At 53.8% G+C, this 21,838-nt stretch overlaps 1 protein-coding gene across 1 annotated transcript in view; it reads right to left on the bottom strand.

Annotated features, from left to right (window-relative positions):
• Window positions 1-18,512, bottom strand: part of TBC1D10A (TBC1 domain family member 10A) — a 40,950-nt gene extending 22,438 nt beyond the window's left edge. The window contains exons 1-2 of the mRNA XM_026660453.2: window positions 18,309-18,512; window positions 2,327-2,426 (exon numbers count right to left, since the gene is read on the bottom strand). Of these exons, the coding sequence (XP_026516238.1) occupies window positions 2,327-2,426; window positions 18,309-18,502 (294 nt within the window). The 5' untranslated portion in view covers window positions 18,503-18,512. The remainder of the gene's footprint in view (window positions 1-2,326; window positions 2,427-18,308) is intronic.
• Window positions 18,513-21,838: the final 3,326 nt, after the last annotated feature.

Raw genomic sequence — 21,838 nt, 5'->3', positions numbered from 1 at the left:
TCCCTGGATTGCTCTGTACAGAGGAACAGTGGAATGGACGGGTCAGGCAGAAGCAAGGAATGGGAGCTCAGTTCAGACCTGCCTATGACACTGCCCTTGCCCAACCCCAAAATCGAAGAGAGGATTTGGAGAGTTCGGTGCTTGGGAATGGTATAGAGACTAAGCAGCCTGTTTTCTCCAAATGGGATGAGAAGGGAGGGCAGGCTTTGGACTAAAGCAATGGGACTCACTCTCCAGTAGGACTTGTCCATTTCAGGCTGTCCTACCCTGGAAGAGTGCACAGGAAGGCAGTGCTCACGTACAATGCCCAGGCTGATCGGTTAGTCTGGGGAGGTTTGAGGGGACCCTTACCACGGATGCACATGTGCAGTGTGTGATCACGTTTCCCTTTAACCAGTCCCACAAGGTGAGAATGAGGTGACACTAAAAAGGAATGCTGAAGCCCAAGGCACGCACAGCATAGCGTGCGCACAGTTGGATTTCACCAGGCCAGGATAAGGGACCATTGACATCGGCAGCTAAAGATAATAAGAGCTGTCCAGTCTTGATGCTTCAGGGTAGGGAGGTCTGCATGAAGGGAGTTACCCCAGAACAGCCTTGCACAGACTGGACAGCTGTGGTGCCGCCAAAGAACCACTCCCAGCCTGGAAGCAAGCTGGGACTCGTCTGCTCCTGACAGCTAGCCCTAGACATTCGGCCCCAAGTGCAGCACTGGAAGGCTGCTCAGCGCTTTCAGTCAGACCCTGGGCACAGTGCTGCAGAGATCTGCGCAGGGATCAGTCCTAGCTGCAAGGAGGAAGTCTCAGGCTTGCAAGTATGCAGGTGGGGCACCACCACAGGGCTGGAACCTGCGTTACTAGCAAGAGGCCTTAGCGAAAGCAGTTCAATTGCCTGGGAGCTCGCCTGGCCTGCTCACCTGCCTTCTCCTGGGAGCTCTGTGGACTTGACACAAGCAGTAGAATGAGTGATTGCTCTGCTCAGAGGAACAGCACAAGAGTTAGGAAAGATGCTGCCAGAAGCATCCTCAACTGCATCTGGTTTTATTAGGGACGGTAACAGAGAAACAAGTAGGAGCCAGGTGGGCTCTGCACTCCAGACAGAACTGTGCTGCCAAGACAGGGATGGATGCAGATTAGCAATCTATGGGAAACCTCACTAACCTAGATAGAGATGACGTAGGAATCTAAGTTCAGGGCAGAGCGCCAGTCTGCGTTTGAGCCGGGCGCTGCTCAGCAGGGCTCCAATTGTCACTGAGCCTTTGGGCACTGCAGCACTACGGACACAGGCCTAGCTAAGACACTGCACTGAGCTCTGCAGGTCTGTTTTTCATTTTTAAAAAGTTCAATCCCCTCCCAGGGATGAAAAAACAGACTCTGGCACAAGAGGAAATGGCTCCTCCGAGAGGGGTTCAGCCCGCGAGTGGCTACACAGTCGCCAAGCCCTTAGCCACGTCCATTCAGGTCCAAAAAGGAAAAGTTACAGACAAAAGCTCAGAGTTTGAGATTCCCATGACGCCAATGAAATTAAAGGTGTCAATGAAAACGTCGTTTGCGTTCCCGTTACTCTGTACTTGCAATGCAAACACTTCAGCACAGGTGTAGGGAACAAAGCCATAAGTGAAACTGATTAGCATATTTCCGTAGTCCGAGCAGACCACACAGTGGAGCAAGCAGCATCGGTGAGGAAACGTGGATTTCAAACATTCGGGGTTAAGTCAAGTGTTAGACCGGGAAGGAATTTTGGTTTTAACCTTTAAGCGCGCTCCCCTCTCCTCTCCCCCCCCCCTCCCCCCCCCTTGGCTCCCCACAGCTGAGGTCTGAACATAGAGCGCTGCCTTTGAAGACCCAGGGGAGATGGGAACAAAGTGGGCCAGGCCCCTCTCCCCTTCAGATTAGGACACCCCCCAGTGGGGGAAAAGGAGGCTCTGCTAAGGCCAAGCTGCCCCACCACTAGCTGCTCCAGTACAGTGACACTTCGGCAGCTAAAGCCAAACAGCTCCCAGAAAGGCAGAGAGGGCACCACCCAACCCCACTGTTCTCTCCCTGAATGAGAGAGGCCTGTGAGAAAAACTCCCTACCCAGCTCCCAGGATGAGTCAGCTCATGATCAGTCCTCTGCTCACACTTCTGAGCACCCTGCTTGGATGAGCACAGCTGAGGTGTCTGGAGAGGGTTAGGCAGAGGGAACTCACACCAAGGAAGGAAACCCCCAGCCCCGGGGGCATTTACACAGACCCTCTGGGTCCCAACACCCTGAAGTGAGAACTGCCAGAGCCAGGGTTACAGGACAGCTGGGAGAAGAGCACTAGAGCTCTCAGGTGCACTTACCTTCTTGTGCTTCTTGGCCATCCATTTGTCCCAGTTATTGAGCATATCCAGCCATTTGGACTCCCTCTGCCTCAGCACCTCCAGCGGCACCTCCTCCAGCCTAGGGGACCGGGGAGAGAAGAGAACATGTGACAAGGGGCAAAGCCACCAAATCAGGATTTAGCATCGCTCCACTCACAGCAAGTGGAACTGGGAGCCTGCAGCCCTTTCAGAGGATTTCACCTCCAAGAGCACCTGCTCCATGCGCCCCATCCCCCTGCGCTACTCCCTGCCGCCTGGAGCACCTGGGGAACGGCTCTAACCCGCCCAGGCTCCCTAGGACAATGGGGTCTGGACAAGTGCTTGCTGAGAATCCCCCTCGCATACAACCCTCCTACTCTGCATGCTCACGACACAGACCTCTAACCCGGGGCTCAGCTTCGACTCCCCCGGCCCTCTCCTTGCAGCCCAGCAGGATCACACCTTGCTGCATTCCTACAATCCAGGCTGTTCTGTCCTGGTCCCTGGCGCTCCACCTTGTCCTTCCAGTCTGCGTGCAGGTTCCTCTTCCCGGCCTGCTGCTCTGCTACCTACACCAGCTCCCATCATTTCACCACCGCAGATGCCAGCGCCTTGGCCCCACCTTCGAGAACCCTCCCAGGTGCCCCTTCTCTACCTAGCCTTGCATCTTACCAACCCCCCACCTTCACCGCACCAGCAATGACGCCAGCCTGGCCTGCCCATTCCTCTCCTTCCACCCTTCCTGACCCACTCCCAGCCAGCTCCCCACGTCTCTGCCAGTCAGACACTGGCCAGCGATGGCCTGAGGGGGAGGCAACAGCTGCCACTAGTCAGACTGTAAGCTAAGCAGGGCAGGCACTGCGTCTGGACAGATTTATACAGCAGCTAACACAATGGGGGCCCAGGCCTGATTAGGCCCCAAGTACTAAACCTTTAACAGCAGCCATGTAAGTCAGTGTCTGGTTCCTGAGCCAGAAGCAGTAGAAAGAACAAGTTACAGGCGCCATCAAGCTACTCCAGAACCCTGGAGCACGTGGGCCACTCTGCACAGAAACAGGCAGCAGCCCTTGCCCTGCTCTACTGGGCAGGAGCGTTAACTTCAGAGCTCTGAACAAAATATGGCAGGGTGCTGCACTAACAGACTCTGGACTGGCAGCCGGTGACAACTGGCAGCACCAGTTTCTTAGGGTGCATCTACACTGCAGCAGGGAGATGCAATTCCCAGCTCAGGTAGAGGAAGACTCTGCCTGTGTTCTAAAACCAGTGGTGTGACCATGGTGGCCCAGGCTAACCATCCAATAGGGCCTGGACTTGGGTGGTTAGTCCGAGCCATCACCCATACCACTGTGGTCACACTGCTGGTTTTAGCGCACTAGCTGGATCCAAGTTAGCGCATGCATGTCTACCCGAGCTGGGTGTTACTCACAGGGAGTCACTGGCCAGATCCTGACCTCGGCAGCTCAGGCAGCCTTCCAGGTCCTCTACAATTCCTACCAGTCATTTTCTGCACTGCCTCTGCTCCCTGCGTTTGGGGGATGGATTTCGAGAGCCTGAGTTGGAGTCAAAGCCAGCTACCAGACATCGCCCCAACCCCCTTTTAACAGCTTCAAGTACTGCCAAGGGGATGCTTCAAAGCCAGGGTCCAGGTCTGCCAGAGATCTACCTCCCACCAGCCCCAGACTGTCCTACAGAGCAATAGCAACATCTGGGCTCAGGCCTGGGGATCCGATGGCAGATCAGCCCTGGTTCAGAGGGATGCGCTTGGGACAGGATGGACTTGAGAGCTCATGAACTTGGCAGCGGTTTTACTCTCTCCACCGGTATTAAGACTTTTACTGGGTGTAAAGCAAAGCCACAGCCCTCTACCTCCCAGACCAGCCCCCATCCAAATGAGACCAGCCAGCACTACAGATACCATCCCTCAGTGCGGCACAAGCCCTGAGCCCGGGAAGCTAAAGAACTGGCACCAACCCACTGCGCAGAGAGGCAAGAAATTGAGTTAGATCCTGCATCCAGGAACGGCCTGTGCTGCGCCCATAGGAGCAATCCACATGCAATTTGGATGGCACCTGCAATGGAAGGGAGACAGGCCTTTCACATGGGCTCCTTGCCACGGGCGTGCACCATCCTTTAACAGCTGTGTGCACCTCTACCAACTCGGGTAAGATGGAGCCCAGCGGGCGCTGGGCTGGGAACAAGCAGCATGTCATGAGAAACTTGATTCAATTCAGATACCCTGGGGGAGATTTTTAATGCACATCAGGAAAGTGACAGCCCACCACAGCCTGTAACGCAGCCTTCCCCCAACACCAAGTATTACTGTACACTGCTTCCTACAAGCGATACAGTGCGGTAGTGACACTCGAAATGCTAGTGCCTGTGTCACCCTAATAGCATTGAGCTGTAGCGGATACTGGAAACCTCAAACCAGCACAATCTGAGTTTAGCCTAGATCTGATTTAGCCCTTGTACTACACAAGCTCAGGCAGAAGGGAGGCAATTCGGTCACCATGCAGAGCCAGCAGCTACAGTCCCAGTCCGTGTGGAATGAGCATGTCCCTCTTTAACCTTCAGCAAGAACCACGCTCACCACAGCCACGGTCACACCCTCACTTCTGCTTTCAGTGCAGAACCATCATGACCAGGCTGTGCCTCTGCCTCGCGCCACATGGGCCCTGGCTCCGCATTTACTGGCTTTGCCTATACTAGAGCGATTGACCCCAGCTCTCCCCCACCCACCTCTGTTACACAGCCCTCCTCACCACAGTCAGAGTGAGGGCCTCACAACCAGCCACTTCTTCCTCCCACGGGAGGAGGGGAGAATTACCTCCAGTTACACACTGGGGCTCTAAGGGACTAGCTCATGGTTACCCAGGATGTCGGTGGCAGAGCAGCATTTGAACCCAGGGCAGCAGGGTTTCAGACATCTCCTGAACAGGGTGAGAGGGCGGGGGCAGCCCTACACCAACGCCGCTCCCACAGTGCAGCTGCACCAGGCATAGCACAGAGCAGGGCAGGAAGTTTGGTGCAGCCCATGGGATGATGGCCAGGCCTTGCTCCCAAACGACCCCAGCCCGATGCGACTGACACCAGACCCACCAGCTTTCCAAAGGCCTGTCCTCCCAACAGAGGGACTCAGCGCTGCAGCGACTCGGGGGGGGGGGGGGGGGGAGGAGTCAGTTTGATCCAGTCGCAGACCGAGAAGCTGAAGAGGCAGCCGCCAGCTGGCCCACTCCCCTCCACTGATTCCACATGCCTGGAGCACACAGCCAGCAGCTTTGGGAATGAGTGGGGAGCAGGGGGGCTTGGCTGGACCCTTTGGGCTCTTCACCACCCGCGTTCCAGCAAGATCAATAGCTCCCACCACATGGGGAGAGAGAGTCTGCACTAGCTGAGCTAGCCCTCCCTACCCACACACCTGCTAGGTTAGAGCCTCCCCACTGCGCCCTGGGGCACAGGACCAGGGCACCTGCGTCCAGTAGTCAGCGCTGTGGGAGCCAGTGGAGGCGTTACTGGGTACCAGGGTCAGGAAGCAGGACTGCCCCATAAGAGGAGACGCAAGCTGGCTGGCCAGCTCCTAGAAGGGAGGCCAGGCAAGGCTGTCCCTGAGGAGGAGACTCCAACGCTGTAGTGAGGGGCGGGGCTGGAAGGGCCCCATGCAGAAGAGGTAACTGGGGAGGTAAGGCATGTGGAGATCACATCAGCACCTCTGTCCCAGGGAGACAGGGGGTGGATTGTTTGTGCAGGGCGCATGGTTAACTGCCCCCCACCCCGTGGTCAGAGCTGTCTGTGCAGGGTGACCCAGCGAGCCAGCCGCTGTCACCAGCCCTCACACTGTGCGCGCAGGGGCACATCACCTCCTCCCCACACCACGTGGGTCCCCATGGCAAGAAAGTGATGCGGCCACAGCAGAGAAGCCAGCACTGCCAGGACAGGAGGACAATTCAGCCCCCCTCGCTCCAGTGAGCCGATACCAACTCACGCTGCAGCTGCCTTGGGCAATGGACTTCATTCCCTGGCACAGCCCAGAGGCAGTTACCCTGGCAAGCAGAGCCTGTCAGTCTACAGCCCCAGAGGCCAGCAAGGCTGGCTCCTCGTGGGCGGTCTGCCCCACACCTGCAGGATTCAGCTCCCCAGGCCACCAGGGCAGTGCAAAACCAGCAACTGGCCCGTGCCAGCTGACTCGGGCTAAGGGACTGTTTAATTGCGGTGCAGATGTTCAGGTTCAGGCACCTGTGAAGTGGGAGGGTCCCAGAGCTGCAATTAAACAGCCCCCTAGCCCGCCCCGCAAGCCTGAGTCAGTTAGCACGGGCCAGATGCAGGCATCTCATTGCAGTGCGACATACCCCAAGTCTACAGCTCTTAGAGAGGGGTCAGCTGCTGTGACTCCAGCTGGCAATGAGCACAAGGGAGCCTGGGAACACCCTTCAGAGGAGGGGGAGAGGTTTTACCAGGTCAGCAGGGACACCCATCCCCTCTCCTGAAACCCACAGCCCAAGCAGTCCCCTCTGCAGCCTCCCGTGCCGCAGCGTCAGACAATAGCAGGGAAGGTCACTCCAGGCCAAAGCCATGGTTTTAAAATAATTATGCAATCTTATTCCAAAACTCTGCTTCCCTTGAACAAAACAAGCCCCTGGCCCCCACACAGCTGCACAGGATGCTCCCTTATTCTCTCTCCCCCGCCCACAGCCCAGTGACTGCTCCCCTCTGCTGGGTAGTGAATGGGATTAGCTAGCTCACCTTCGGCCAGACGTTTGGAAGGCTGTTATGGCAGGCTCCTCCAATGCCCAGCACCATCATGTAACAGGCCTGTGAAGAGCATGCCAGCGCCACGCTGAGCGCACGCCAGGCTTTCTGCAGGAGCCAGGACTCCAGGAGCAGGAGGTGCCAGGGACAGGTCACTGGATACAGAGCCTGTGCTCTAGCCCGCTGGGCCCAAGCCAGCACAGGCTGGAAATCGTTACCATCTGATGGCTGTTTGGCAGCCTGCATGAAGTGAGTTTTGTGGCATCTCAGTCCAGTTCCTAGTGGGAGGAGTCACAAGGCAACCCTCCCACAACCATCAGTTGGCAGGCTCAGCAGAGACTAGGAAGGAGCGGGTGGAAGGACAGCCTAGGGCCTGGACGGGGACTCTGGAGACTGGGTTCAATTCTTTGCTTTCCGTGAGCTGGGACAAGTCGTTGCTGTGCGTTGCTTCCCCAACTGCAAGCTAGGAAACATACTGGCCCCCTTCTCCACCCCTCCCTTTGGCTCCATAGGCTCTCTGGGGCAGGGGCTGTGTCTTGCATTGGGTATGTACAGCACCAAGCACAATGGGGTCCTGATCTTGGGGGCACCATAGGTGCTACTGGAATACAAGCAATGAGACTAAACTCCCCATTATGGGGGCCAGCGCAGAGGGATAAACAGACCTTCAGTGTAGCACCTTTCACCACCACTAAATCTACTCTGGAAGAGCTCTGAAAGACAGGCATGAGGACCAGGGCAGAGCAAAGGCTAGACCCTTGACTCTTTGCAATCAGGCTGGCGCTTCAGGACGCCCCTGCGCCTCGCTGCTCTTTGCTGATGCTGACTGCACGCTCAATATGACACTGCCAGAAGACATGGCTGAAAGCAGGGAGGGAGAGCTCCCTACCCCAGCAGATCAGCACTGCTTCTGGGACAGGCACAGCGGGGCCCCTGTATCGCTTTGCAACCCTGAACCCACCCCAAGCCTGGCAGAACAGAGAGGCATTGTGCAGCAGCTCCTGGGTCACCCGCCCTTGGCGCCAGGTGACTGGCTAACCTGTCTCAGAGGTACACAAAGGGCTGTTCAGTCCACATTGAGGCACAGCAACGGGGGGACTTGGCTGCTTCAGCTCGCTCAGCACACAGCTGGGAGCTCTGCTCAGCTAGTGAGTGTAGAGCTTCATCCCGTGGGCTCTGCGACTTCAGCCATCCATCCAGAGGGGGGTGCTGTGACCACGACCCAGCCCAGGGCCCTGCTGACAGGCCCCTGAAATGGCAGCAGATGGCATCGCTGATCCAAGTGGGGCATCTATGGGAGATGAAGGGTCAACCCCAGAGATGACGGGTGACCCCTGCTCCCAGCTGCCATCTGAGTCCACCTGGACCAGCTTGGGGATTCAACCCAGTTATCCAGGCCAGCTGGCCCCCAGCACCCAATGAAGTCCCGGGGTGAGGAGTGTGCTCAGGAAGTTGGGCCCTGTCTGTTGAGCTGGAACAAGCTCACATAAGGGGGTGCAGGGTCCAGATCCATCTCACACAACGAGGAACCCGCCACACAAGGTCAGGACGGTGGGCAGGGGAGGGGAGGACTCGGCAGCTGCTGCTGCTGAACGCTCTGTAGGCTGGGCCCCTTGGAAGGCTCGGGTGTCCCCCAAAGGCAGCTGGCACAGCTGTGCGCACTCAGGGATTCCCGCCTTTGCATGTGCTTCTCCATGGCTGCCTGACCCCGACACCAGCACGTCAGTACATGGCACTTGAACCATGTGGAGCCGCCCCAATGGGACGGGCCACAGGTTTAATGTTCCACACGCACGTCAATATTTTGCAGGACCAGGATGATATAGCACATGCTACCCAAGCCACCAGTCCAGGGGATCCCAAAGTTCCCCCCACAGCCCATTCTGATACCAGCTGACGTTCAGGGACTGTCAAGAACCATCACCCCCCAGCGAAGTCATCTCCCCGCTGCTCTAGAAACTGCCCTGCGCATGGATGCAGCAGAGGGAAGCCTAGATTACAGGGCAGCAGCTCTGGAACCCTCCCTACAGAAGAGCCCCTCCAGCTAAACCACTAGCCTCTGACCTGGGCTAACGTGTCTGCGAGTGCTCCTTGCCACGTATAATGCCAGCTCCCCACTGCCGGGCCTCCTGCACATGGCAGCAGCCTCCTGCTGGGTGCACAGGAGGCAGTGAGCCACCTCCATTAGAGTTTTCTTAAAAAGCATTAATTTGTGGGGGAGGGGAGCTTTGTTCCTGGAAAGAACTAAGGGTCCTTGCACAGCCCTGACTCCATGGGGATGGGCACATGAGAAGGGGTGGGTCAGTGTGACCTGGCAGCTGGTTGGATGGTTTAAGAATCAGCCTTTGCCCTGACTCTGTGCCAGCACCCATTCCATACTGAAGAGCTCTTCCATTCCTAGCCTGGAGGCTCAGACGCTGCCCCACACAAGGGGCACTACCCAGAGCCAAGCTTCCCTTTACAGGCCAGGGCAATCCCCCTCACCAAGATGCACTGGAATGGCAGAGGGGCCTGTCCATAAAATGCTGCCATGCACCAGCCCAGGGTCCTGTTTTGCTGCTCCCACAGCATGTTGCAGAGGCAGCAGCTCCTTCCCTGAGGAGTGAGCCCCTCCCCCAAACGACACTGACTGAAGGAGCAGCACTGAGGATAGGTGGGAAGTATCTCCAGCGATCCTAAAGGCTGCAGGTGGGGATCTGAAGGGGAGGAAGCGATGAATCTCACCTATCCCCCATCCCCAAAAGTAAAGACCCCATGAGTTGTTCCCAACTCATTGGATTACTGTATCCTAGCCCAGAAACTAACACGTAAACAGCTTTGGACTGACATCAGTCCTTTCTCACCCACAATCCCAGCAAGTCAGGAACACAGGGCCAAGGCTGCGCCAAATGGAGGGCCAACAACCAGGAGAACAGAGCATTAGCTGAAGCGGATTAACAGAAACAGAAAACAGTTACTGGAATTCAACCATGTGCCACCAGCAGAGAAAGCTCCCTGTATGGAAACAGGAGCGGCATGCGAGAATGCCATCAGCCATGGGCAGGGGATAATGTTTACGAGAGTCACAAGAGCCCTACGACTGTTCTCAGCAGGACTGTCACTGATCAGGTCGCCTGGAGGGGGAAATTGTAAAGCCCAGAGCCAGCAGTGACAAATCTCCTGCCCCTGCGTCAGGCATGCCGGTTCCTATGGGTCCTGGTGAGGGTAAGGGAACTCGAAATCCTGGATGTAGTATCTCCCAGGGGAGGTGATGCCTCACACTGCCTGATCCAGCACAAGGCACTTCCAATTCCCTTGGCTCCAGCTAGCAGAGCTATTGGAGCCGCCCATGCACCTTCCAGGGATGTCACAGCCACCTGCAGAAGCACTCCTTGACGGCTGTCTGATTCTGATGGGGGTTCATACAACTCAGCAGCCTCGATCACGGTCTCAGACCGAAAGCTCTTTGGTACAGCGCTGAGCACACTGATGGCCAGAGGCCAGGCTCAAGGATGGTTTTAAACAATGGGTTAACATTGGGTGGGAGGGATAGCTCAGTGGTTTGTGCATTGGCCTGCTAAATCCAGGGTTGAGTGTTCAATCCTTGAGGGGGCCATTTAGGGAACTGGGGTAAAAATCTGTCTGGGGATTGGTCCTGCTTTGAGCTGCTAGCGGCTTATCTCATGCCCACAAATTACAGAGGTGCCGATCACAGGTAGCTACACAGCTAGAGGAACATGCTGTAATTTCCACTCCCGCCCCAAATGAGATCACAACTAACAGATCCTGCCCAGCTCACTTTTTCTGGGTGTTGCCACAGAAATAACTCTGGAAGCAATCATGCTGCAAAACCAGATTCCAATTAAAGTGGGGCAGGCAGAGCACATTCCTTAGCATTCTACAGCACAGTCAGGGCCATTCCATCTCTACGAGAAGTGCAGCCCGCAGCCTGCAACACTCCACCATGAGCAGAGGTCACAGTGCATGCTGGGATACGGAGTGCATCTCTGCTAAACAGGAGAGAATCCAGCCTGTTCTATACAAACTAAGTGCAGCCTTTGGGCTCCCAGCAAGCTGCCAATGCTGCCCCTCAGCTGGGCAAAGTTTGAGCAGCTCCTGAAGAAAGCTGAGTCAGAGTTAAGCAGCCAGATCAGATCATTAGAAACGTAGATAGCTGGGTTTGTGATGACCGGGAGAACCGTATGGTGACTTGCCTGCCTGGTGCGAAGGTTGCGGATCTCTCGAGGCATCTAGACAGACTTATGGGTAGTGCTGGGGAGGAGCCGGTGGTCGTGGTACATGTAGGTACCAATGACATAGGGAAGGGTAGGAGAGATGTCCTGGAGGCCAAATTTAGGCTGCTAGGGAAGAGACTGAAATCCAGGACCTCTATGGTGGCATTCTCAGAAATGCTCCCAGTTCCACGCGCAGGGCCAGGTAGGCAGGCAGAGCTTCAGAGTCTCAATGCGTGGATGAGACGATGGTGTAGAGAGGAGGGCTTTACATTCATTAGGAACTGGGGAAACTTTTGGGATGGGGGGAGCCTATACAGGAGAGATGGGCTCCACCTAAACCAAAGTGGAACCAGACTGCTGGCACTTAACATTAAAAAGGTTGTAGAGCAGTTTTTAAACTAGGAGATGGGGGAAAGCCGACTGCTGCAGAGGAGCATGTGGATCGGACAGAGACTTCTCTTAGGGGAGAGTCTAATGATAGAGAATCTCCAGGTTATAGTCAGGAGTAGAGGATGGAGGAGGATAATGTAAGGGCCAGATCAGATGATAAACATTCACATAAAAAAGAATCTAACATCAGAAAAGGGCAGACAAATAAACAGTGACAAGTTTTTAAAGTGCTTGTACACAAATGCTAGAAGTCTAAATAATAAGATGGGTGAACTAGAGTGCCTCGTGATAAAGGAGGATATTGATATAATAGGCATCACAGAAACCTAGTGGACCGAGAGCAGTCAATGGGACACAATCATTCCGGGGTACACAATATATCGGAAGGACAGAACAGGTTGTGCAAGGGGGGAGTGGCACTATATGTGAAAGAAAATGTAGAATCAAATGAAGTAAAAATCTTAAGTGAATCCACATGTTCCATAGAATCTCTATGGATAGAAATTTCATGCTCTAATAAGAATAAAACATTAGGGATCTATTATAGACCACCTGACCAGGACAGTGATAGTGATGATGAAATGCTAAGGGAAATTAGAGAGGCTATCAAAATTAAGAACCCAATAATAGTGGGGGATTTCAATTATCCCCATATTGACTGGGAACATTTCACTTCAGGACGAAATGCAAAGACAAAATTTCTCGATACTTTAAATGACTGCTTCATGGAGCAGCTGGTACGGGAACCCACAAAGGGAGAGGCAACTCTAGATTTAGTCCTGAGTGGAGCGCAGGAGCTGGTCCAAGAGGTAACTATAACAGGACCGCTTAGAAATAGTGACCGTAATACAATGGCATTCAACATCCCTGTGGTGGGAAGAACATCTCAACAGCCCAACACTGTGGCATTTAATTTCAGAAGGGGGAACTATGCAAAAATGAGGGGATTAGTTAAACAGAAGTTAAAAAGTACAGTGACTAAAGTGAAATCCCTGCAAGCTGCATGGGCGCTTTTTAAAGACACCATAATAGAGGCCCAACTTCAATGTATACCCCAAATTAAGAAACACAGTAAAAGAACTAAAAAAGAGCCACCGTGGCTTAACCACCATGTAAAAGAAGCAGTGAGAGATAAAAAGACTTCCTTTAAAAAGTGGAAGTCAAATCCTAGTGAGGCAAATAGAAAGGAGCATAAACGCTGCCAAATTAAGTGCAAGAATGTAATAAGAAAAGCCAAAGAGGAGTTTGAAGAATAGCTAGCCAAAAACTCCAAAGGTAATAACAAAATGTTTTTTAAGTATATCAGAAGCAGGAAGCCTGCTAAACAACCAGTGGGGCCCCTTGATGATCGAGATACAAAAGGAGCGCTTAAAGACGATAAAGTCATTGCGGAGAAACTAAATGGATTCTTTGCTTCAGTCTTCAAGGCTGAGGATGTTAGGGAGATTCCCAAACCTGAGCCGGCTTTTGTAGGTGATAAATCTGAGGAACGGTCACAGATTGAAGTGTCACTAGAGGAGGTTTTGGAATTAATTGATAAACTTAACATTAACAAGTCACCGGGACCAGATGGCATTCACCCAAGAGTTCTGAAAGAACTCAAATGTGAAGTTGCGGAACTATTAACTAAGGTTTGTAACCTGTCCTTTAAATCGGCTTCTTAACCCAATGACTGGAAGTTAGCTAATGTAACGCCAATATTTAAAAAGGGCTCTAGAGGTGATCCCGGCAATTACAGACCGGTAAGTCTAACGTCGGTACCGGGCAAATCAGTCGAAACAATAGTTAAGAATAAAATTGTCAGACACATAGAAAAACAAACTGTTGAGCAATAGTCAACATGGTTTCTGTAAAGGGAAATCGTGTCTTACTAATCTATTAGAGTTCTTTGAAGGGGTCAACAAACATGTGGACAAGGAGGATCCAGTGGACATAGTGTACTTAGATTTCCAGAAAGCCTTTGACAAGGTCCCTCACCAAAGGCTCTTATGTAAATTAAGCTGCCATGGGATAAAAGGGAAGGTCCTTTCATGGATTGAGAACTGGTTAAAAGACCGGGAACAAAGGGTAGGAATTAATGGTAAATTCTCAGAATGGAGAGGGGTAACTAGTGGTGTTCCCCCAGGGTCAGTCCTTGGACCAATCCTATTCAACTTATTTATAAATGATCTGGAGAAAGGGGTAAACAGTGAGGTGGCAAAGTTTGCAGATCATACTAAACTGCTCAAGTTAGTTAAGACCAAAGCAGACTGTGATGAACCTCAAAAAGATCTCACAAAACTAAGTGATTGGGCAACAAAATGGCAAATGAGATTTAATGTGGATAAATGTAAAGTAATGCACATTGGAAAAAATAACCCCAACTATACATACAATATGATGGGGGCTAATTTAGCTACAACAATTCAGGGAAAAGATCTTGGAGTCATCGTGGATAGTTCTCTGAAGATGTCCGCGCAGTGTGCAGAGGTGGTCTAAAAAGCAAACAGGATGTTAGGGATCATTAAAAAGGGGATAGAGAATAAGACTGAGAATATATTATTGCCCTTATATAAATCGATGGTACGCCCACATCTCGAATACTGCGTACAGATGTGGTCTCCTCATCTAAAAAAAAGATATATTGGCACTAGAAAAGGTTCAGAAAAGGGCAACTAAAATGATTAGGCATTTGGAACGGGTCCCATATGAGGAGAGATTAAAGAGGCTAGGACTCTTCAGCTTGGAAAAGAGGAGACTAAGGGGGGATATGATAGAGGTATATAAAATCATGAGTGATGTGGAGAAAGTGGATAAGGAAAAGTTATTTTCTTATTCCCGTAATACAAGAACTAGGGGTCACCAAATGAAATTAATAGGCAGCAGGTTTAAAACAAATACAAGGAAGTCCTTCTTCACGCAGCGCACAGTCAACTTGTGGAACTCCTTACCTGAGGAGGTTGTGAAGGCTAGGACTATAACAGAGTTTAAAAGAGAACTGGATAAATTCATGGTGGTTAAGTCCATTAATGGCTATTAGCCAGGATGGGTAAGGAATGGTGTCCCTAGCCTCTGTTTGTCAGAGGATGGAGATGGATGGCAGGAGAGAGATCACTTGATCATTGCCTGTTGGTACACTCCCTCTGGGGCACCTGGCATTGGCCACTGTCGGTAGACAGGATACTGGGCTAGATGGACCTTTGGTCTGACCCGGTACGGCCGTTCTTATGTTCTTATGACCTGGATTCTAATTGCAGACTCCTACTGACTCACTTGTGTGACTTCAGGCAAGACACTTAACAGCTATGCCCTAGTTCTCCAGACCTCTCATGCAGCACTCAAAAGTCAGGAGATTTTAAAAATGGCACGTTTGTGGGGTTTTTGTGTCTTCTGCTTTTGAAGCTTCTCCACAACCTAGAGACTTATTTAAAAAAACAAAAGCTGAGATTCTCAGGTGATCACATGACCCCAGAAGCAGGGGATTTAAGAAAAGCACGGTTACAAGAGCTGGCAAAACACTGCCCGTGTGATGCATGTGATTCTACCGGTCCTACAGGAGTGTCAAGGCGCCAGTTGTGTTTGCAGAGTAGGTGAAAGGTGCTACAAAAGGGCAAAGTATTATTAGTTATCTATTTCTGCTATGTCAGAAATGAGAGACTGTCCCTCACGGAAAACAGCAGAGTATCACACGGGCTCCTTCAGCAAGATGGAGCGATCCACTCAGTCCTTTTAAGGCAAGTAAAGCAGCTAGTTACCCAGATGCAAGTAATAAGGAACAGCCCATAGCCAAGGAAACGCTAAAATCAATGGAGTTAAAAGTATGAGACAGAGACACTCAGGAAACCACTGCCAAGATGTGGGGGGTAGGAACTGACCCTCAGAGTGCAACTATCCCCGGAGTGCCAGCTCCAAGATAGAGGAAGTGACTGGAATCCATTCTGAGCAGGATCCTTTGACTGAAGGAGCTGCCCTGAAAGGCCAAGTATGAGCTAACTCCAGACCCCCTAAAGGTAGTGCTCCTAACATACAACTTCTAAGGACACAGCATGGGGGTCACAGCAGGCTGGTTTCACAGCACTTGTGTGTTAGACATGCTCTCTCCCAAGGCAGGTCCTGGGAGGCTCCCATAGACTGGGAATTGAACTGAATTTCCCCTGAATGAGGGTCTGCATCGATACAAGGTGCAGCTAATGGAGACTGCTTGCCTTAGTGCAGGGGTGGGCAAACTTTTTGGGCCAAGGGCCACACTGGGGTTGCAAAACTGTATGGAGGTCCGGGTAGGGAAGGCTGTCCCTCCGCAAACAGCCTGGCCCCCGCCCCCTCCCCACCCCCTGACTGCCCCCCTCAGAACCCCCGACCCATCCAACCCCACTGATCCTTGTCCCCTAACCGCCCCCAGGACCCCACCCCCTATCCAACCCCCCCGTTCCCCATCCCCTGACGCCCCCGCCCCCTGACAGGCCCCCCGGGACTCCCACGCTTATCCAACCCCCAGAACCTCTGCCCCATCCAACCCTCCCCTGCTCCCTGTGCCCTGACTGCCCCCTTATCCAACCCCCAGGCCCCAGCCCCCTTACCATGCTGCTCAGAACAGCATGTCTGGCAGCCGCGCCGCCCAGCCTGAATGTGGCCCACGGGCTGTAGTTTGTCCACCTCTGCCTTAGTGCATGACTGTCAGGCTTGATTCAAGCTCTCTATTAGAGGGCTAACAGGGGCTGCATAGTAGAACCGCAGGGGCCCACGCTCTGACCACTCAAACTCTCCAGTACAGAGCTCAATCAGATACCCACAATCAATCAGCCTCTTCCAATCCCAGCACCCAGATTGGAGATAGAAAGCACCTATTACATCACCGCAAGACCAGTGAGGATTCATCCCTACAGCATGTTTCCCCATAAGTTAGTGCTTTGTCCAGTCTAGTTTTAAAGCATCCTAACAGCTGGGGCTTCCACAGCTTCTGTTGGGCAATCAGCCAAGCTCATTCAGCCCCCTGAACTTTTATTTGGTGCTTCCCTAACTCCTTTCAGTTCATCAGTCTCTTTTCTGGAAACAATGTGCTTAGCAAATAATCGTTCAAGAGCAGCTGGGCCCAAACTGTGCAGAAGCGCTGTCCCCTTCCTGCTCCGGACGGTCTCTAGAAAAGCCCTGCAGATGCACACTGCAGAGTCAATAGGATCCATGCTTCCTCCAATGCACTCTTCACTGATGTTTTACTTCCCCATTTTATAAGCCAGGGCTGCCAAGAACAGCATGCTGGCTGTGGAGCTGCGATCATGTTACAGATGCAAGGAAGGGCTGTCTCCCCCACACTCCTTTTGTTTCCCACTCTCCCTCTCAACCAGGATATGAATCAAGGCAGGAAAGTTAGCAGGTTTGCACCCAGTTGGTCCTGGGATTGTGCTCTGATTTGAGACAAGCTCCCGAGAGCCCCCCTCTCAAATAAAGCCAGGACAATCTTTGAGAAACAAGACAGCCCAGACCCTTTCCACTACCCAGAGCGCAGGAGCTCCCAACTCCACTCTGCTGGCAAGAAAGCTGACGGGTGGGGTTCACGCTCCTCCACCCCTCCCCAAATACCAGAAGTGGTTGTTTATTTCACTGGCTCTCACTTATCTCCTGTTATGTGCTCCAGACTTCTTCTTCTTCGGCATTTGCATGCGCTTTCACCACCCAGAGAAAGCCTTGGTGCCGAGCCCCTTCCCCTGGAGCCTGTGCCAGCCTCGCACCCAGGCCCTTCCGACATCAGACCTTGCCAGACATAAGCCACCCTCCCACTCTTTAGTTGCATGCCCCCCCCCCACCCCACTCCTTCCTGGCCACTTACCCCCTGGCACCCTCCAGGGTTACATGGCCTCCAGTCAAACATGAGCTCCACACCCCCAAACGGGTCATCCCCTTCCTAAGAAACCCCCTCCCTTGCCCATCATGATCAGGAACAGAGGGAACCCCAGTTCCCCAAACCCAGACCAGACCCAGACCTTCCACCCCAACGAGGGGGCTTCTCCCTACTGACCAAAGAGCAACAGGTCTCAGGAAGGGCCTTGGCCACAGGGCCATGCAGGCAGTAGAGAGAGCAGAGAGTGACCCCGAGTGGCAGAGTGTCCTGGGGGTATGGGCAGGCTTGGGGTGTCCAAGAACAGAGGAGGTCCCTATGTGCAAGTGGCAAGGCCCACCCAGAGCCACCCCAGGACAATGCTGAGGGCAGCATGGGGGTCCTATTGGGGTCCAGGACGGTGTTCCCCACAGGAGTCTCCCTCGGGGCAGAGGCTGAGCAGGGTGTAGGGGTCCCCCAGGTGGGGCAGAAAGGGTTCTCGCCCAGGACCAGCACACTCTGCTCCTCAGCATTTGGCAGGGTGGAGAGGGGGGGTTCAGGGGGATGGCGCCGGAACGGGGGGGGGGGAGCTCTTCAGCCGCCACAAGATGCTATTCCTCACCTGCCCGAGGCTTCCAGTTTGGGGGGCAACGCTGCCCCTCCCCCAAACGACACTCATGTTAAAAAGTGGGGGCATAGTCCCCTGGCTCCGGCAATGGTGCCCCCCACTTCTACAAAGGTTTCTGCGCCCTTTCCCCGGAGTAGGAAGTCCGAGCACTCGCGGCCCCTCTGCGCTCGGGGGAGGGGGCCCGCCGGGAGGGGGGGGGGTCCCGGCACTCACGGCCCCTCGGCGCTCTGGCTGCCCACGATGAAGCCGAACTTGTCCACGCGCCGCTCCCCACCGCCGCCGTTGATCTCGGAGTCGGAGCCCAGCGAGCTCAGCTCGTCCCCGGCGCCCGCCTCCCCTGGGGCCCCGGCCAGGCTCTCGCGGCTCCCGGGCGCGCCCAGCCCGTTCACCCCACGGCTCTTCGCCATCCCGGCTCCGGCTCCGGCTCCGGCCCTCCACGGGCGGGGAGAGGCCGCTCCACGCCGGCCGCCGCCGCAGCGACCCCACCACCGCCCCCGCCTCCGCCTCCGCCTCCGGCCAATGGGCGTGGCCCGGAGGTGCCGGCGCCCCACCCCGATGTGCCCATTGGGTGGTGGCGGCTAAGGGGGCGGGTTCGCCTGACCCGCTCTGCACACGCCTCCTCAGCCACTCCCAGCCAGTAGGAGAGCAGGGCTCGCCTCTGCAGTACTCTGATTGGTCACTCGCAGAGGGAAGCTCACCAATCACTCACTAATTGGGGTGTCAATCAACAAACCTTCCATTCCCTCTCCTTCATCAACCACCCGGGGTTCGTCCGGCTAACAGCGAGGGGGAGGGGCTAGACGTGGCATGTGGGCAGGGGCCCCTGCAGAAAAGCTTCTCTCACCGCACATTGAAATGCAGCCACCTCTGGGGTGGGACGTGGCAGCTGTTTAACAGCAGGGGGTGGGACTGCAGGGGGGAAGAGAGCAGCCCGCTGAAACTGGAGGCGGCATGGGGGAGAGGTAATTCCTTGGGTCGGACCCAGTGGCGTCACCCCTGACACTTCAGAAGTAGCATTTACAAACAAATACATTCTGAAAAGGAAACCTCTGGAAATCAGCCCCACCCTAATCTTAGTACCTGAGCCCTGAATTCCAGGATCTGACTGGCACTCTGCATGAAAGGTGATGGAGAAAGGACTAGGAGTCAGGATACATACGAACGTAAGAACGGCCATACCGGGTCAGACCAAAGGTCCATCTAGCCCAGTATCCTGTCTACCGACAGTGGCCAATGCCAGGTGCCCCAGAGGGAGTGAACCTAACAGGTAATGATCAAGTGATCTCTCTCCTGCCGTCCATCTCCATCCTCTGACAAACAGAGGCTAGGGACACCATTCCTTACCCATCCTGGCTAATAGCCATTAATGGACTTAACCACCATGAATTTATCCAGTTCTCTTTTAAACCCTGTTATAGTCCTAGCCTTCACAACCTCCTCAGGCAAGGAGTTCCACAAGTTGACTGTGCGCTGTGTGAAGAAAACTTCCTTTTATTTGTTTTAAACCTGCTGCCCATTAATTTCATTTGGTTGCCCCTAGTTCTTGTATTATGGGAATAAGTAAATAACTTTTCCTTATCTACTTTCTCCACATAACTCATGATTTTATATACCTCTATCATATCCCCCCTTAGTCTCCTCTTTTCCAAGCTGAAAAGTCCTAGCCTCTTTAATCTCTCCTCATATGGGACCCATTCCAAACCCCTAATCATTTTAGTTGCCCTTCTCTGAACCTTTTCTAGTGCCAGTATATCTTTTTTGAGATGAGGAGACCACATCTGTATGCAGTATTCAAGGTGTGGGCGTACCATCGATTTATATAAGGGCAATAAGGATATCCAGATGCCCCTCACCACTAACTGTGCTATGCGTTCCTACAGGTAAACTAGTTCTAATACCTGTTCGCCTGGCCCGGCTGTTGTGAGGCTAAATGAGTATTTGGGTTTGGAAGGTGCTGTGAAATACTCGGAAGGAAGGCCCTGTATGAGTAACATGATGTTATCTCTAGGCAGCCTGAGCTGAGGCCTTGGCAGGTGAAGATTTGAGGCTAATTCAGCACTCTAGTTGGAACATAAAACATCAGTCTGGGGAGGGGAACTTGAGATTTTGCTATCTGCAGTTTTAGCCTTTGAGGGGTGAGAGACAATACCTCATCCTGTGGCAACCCCTTTAGTCAGTTCAGAATTGTCATTCACAGCCCAGCCCCCCTAAACTGGCAGGATTTACTGCTGTCTGAACACTGGGGAGTGGAGGTAGTACAAGGGAAATCAGGGGGTGGGGCCAGAGGATTTCTCACTTCTCCCCAAGAAAAGCAGAAGTTCCAACAACTGCATAGTCAAATTAGGGCAGGGAAGGAAAGGGATGGAAGCAGGGATGTGTTAAGGGGAAACAATGCCCAGATCCACCAAAATCCTATGGCATTCTGGAGAGATTCTTCCTTTCACCTTATCCCCAGTGGACTCATGTTTTGCTCCTGAGTCCTCCATCTTCCTCCCAGTCCCAAGTAAGGAAAGCTCAACTTGCCCACCCCAAGAAGCCTCTGGAATCCTGCTCCTCCACGACTGATTCCTTGCTGCCTGGAGGCCAAGCCTCTTGTGAGAATTGCCTGAGAAAGATCCACTCCTGGCTAGGATCAAAGTCCAGCAGGTCCTTTAAAGTTTTACAGTCGTGGATAGAGAATAAAGTCCTTGTTTGTGTTCAGAGTATCCTCCTCTAGAGCAGTTCTTCTAGGGCTGATTAAAAAGATACACACAAATGAGCAGCGAGTGCCTATGTACCATGTGCTCTCATTGGATGCCAGCCCAAGTCACTCCAGGGAAAAGGCTGTAAACTAATGGCTTAGATGAATTCAAGTCAGTCTATGAAGTTGAGTTTTTTGGTGCCAGCCCTGGAGCCCCCAGAGTCATGCAGTAGAGCAAGTCCCTCCTCTACCCTGCCACACCCTGGTCTCCAGGGACTAACCCTTCATATGAGAAGTCCGTTCAATTTCCATGACATTTTGATCCTCTGATACTACCACCCAATTGCTAATTAGTACTCACTGGGGGTGTCCATCTGTCTCCCCCTGTTTCCATTCGCATAGGCCCAGGCCTATTACACAGCTCCCCTCTTTCTCACAGCTCCCAAGCAGGGCCGACGAGCAGGGCCGGTGCAACCTATTAGGCGACCGCCTCGCTAGCATTTGGGGGGCGGCATTTTCTTCGGTGGCGACCGTGGCGGCCGGATCTTCGGCCACCCCGGTCGTCGTCGGCATTTAGGTGGAGGGAGCTGGGGCAGGGGGGCGCGGGGAGAGCTGCCTGCAGCAAGTAAGGGGGGGGGGGCGGCACACAGAGGAACTCCCAGCCCCAGTTCACCTCTGCTCTGCCTCCTCCCCTGAGCACGCCGCCCCGCTCTGCTTCTCTCCCTCCCAGGCTTGCAGCGCCAAACAGCTGATCGGCGTCACAAGCCCGGGAGAAGTGGAACAGGACAGCTGCTCGGGGAAGAGGTGGAGCAGAGGTGAGCTGGGATGGGCAGCTGCCACACGGCTCCCCGGGCGGAGGGGGGAGCTGCCGCGGGGGGGGGCACCTCAGGGCGGGGAGGGGGGCGGGGAGCTGCCGCAGGGCTCGGGGACGGGGGAGGGCGCAAGGTGGAAGTTTCGCCTAGGGCGCGAAACATCCTTGCACCGGCCCTGCCGACGAGAGGTGGGGGAAGCCGGTACAAATTACCGGGGCCCGGCTTCCCCCCCCCTTCTCGTCAGCCCTGTT

The sequence above is a fragment of the Terrapene carolina genome, unplaced genomic scaffold, assembly GCF_002925995.2.
Source record: "Terrapene carolina triunguis isolate 2854851 unplaced genomic scaffold, T_m_triunguis-2.0 Scaffold782, whole genome shotgun sequence".
Classification (NCBI taxonomy): Eukaryota; Metazoa; Chordata; order Testudines; family Emydidae; genus Terrapene; species Terrapene triunguis.
This window is presented reverse-complemented; position numbering and strand designations above follow the sequence as displayed.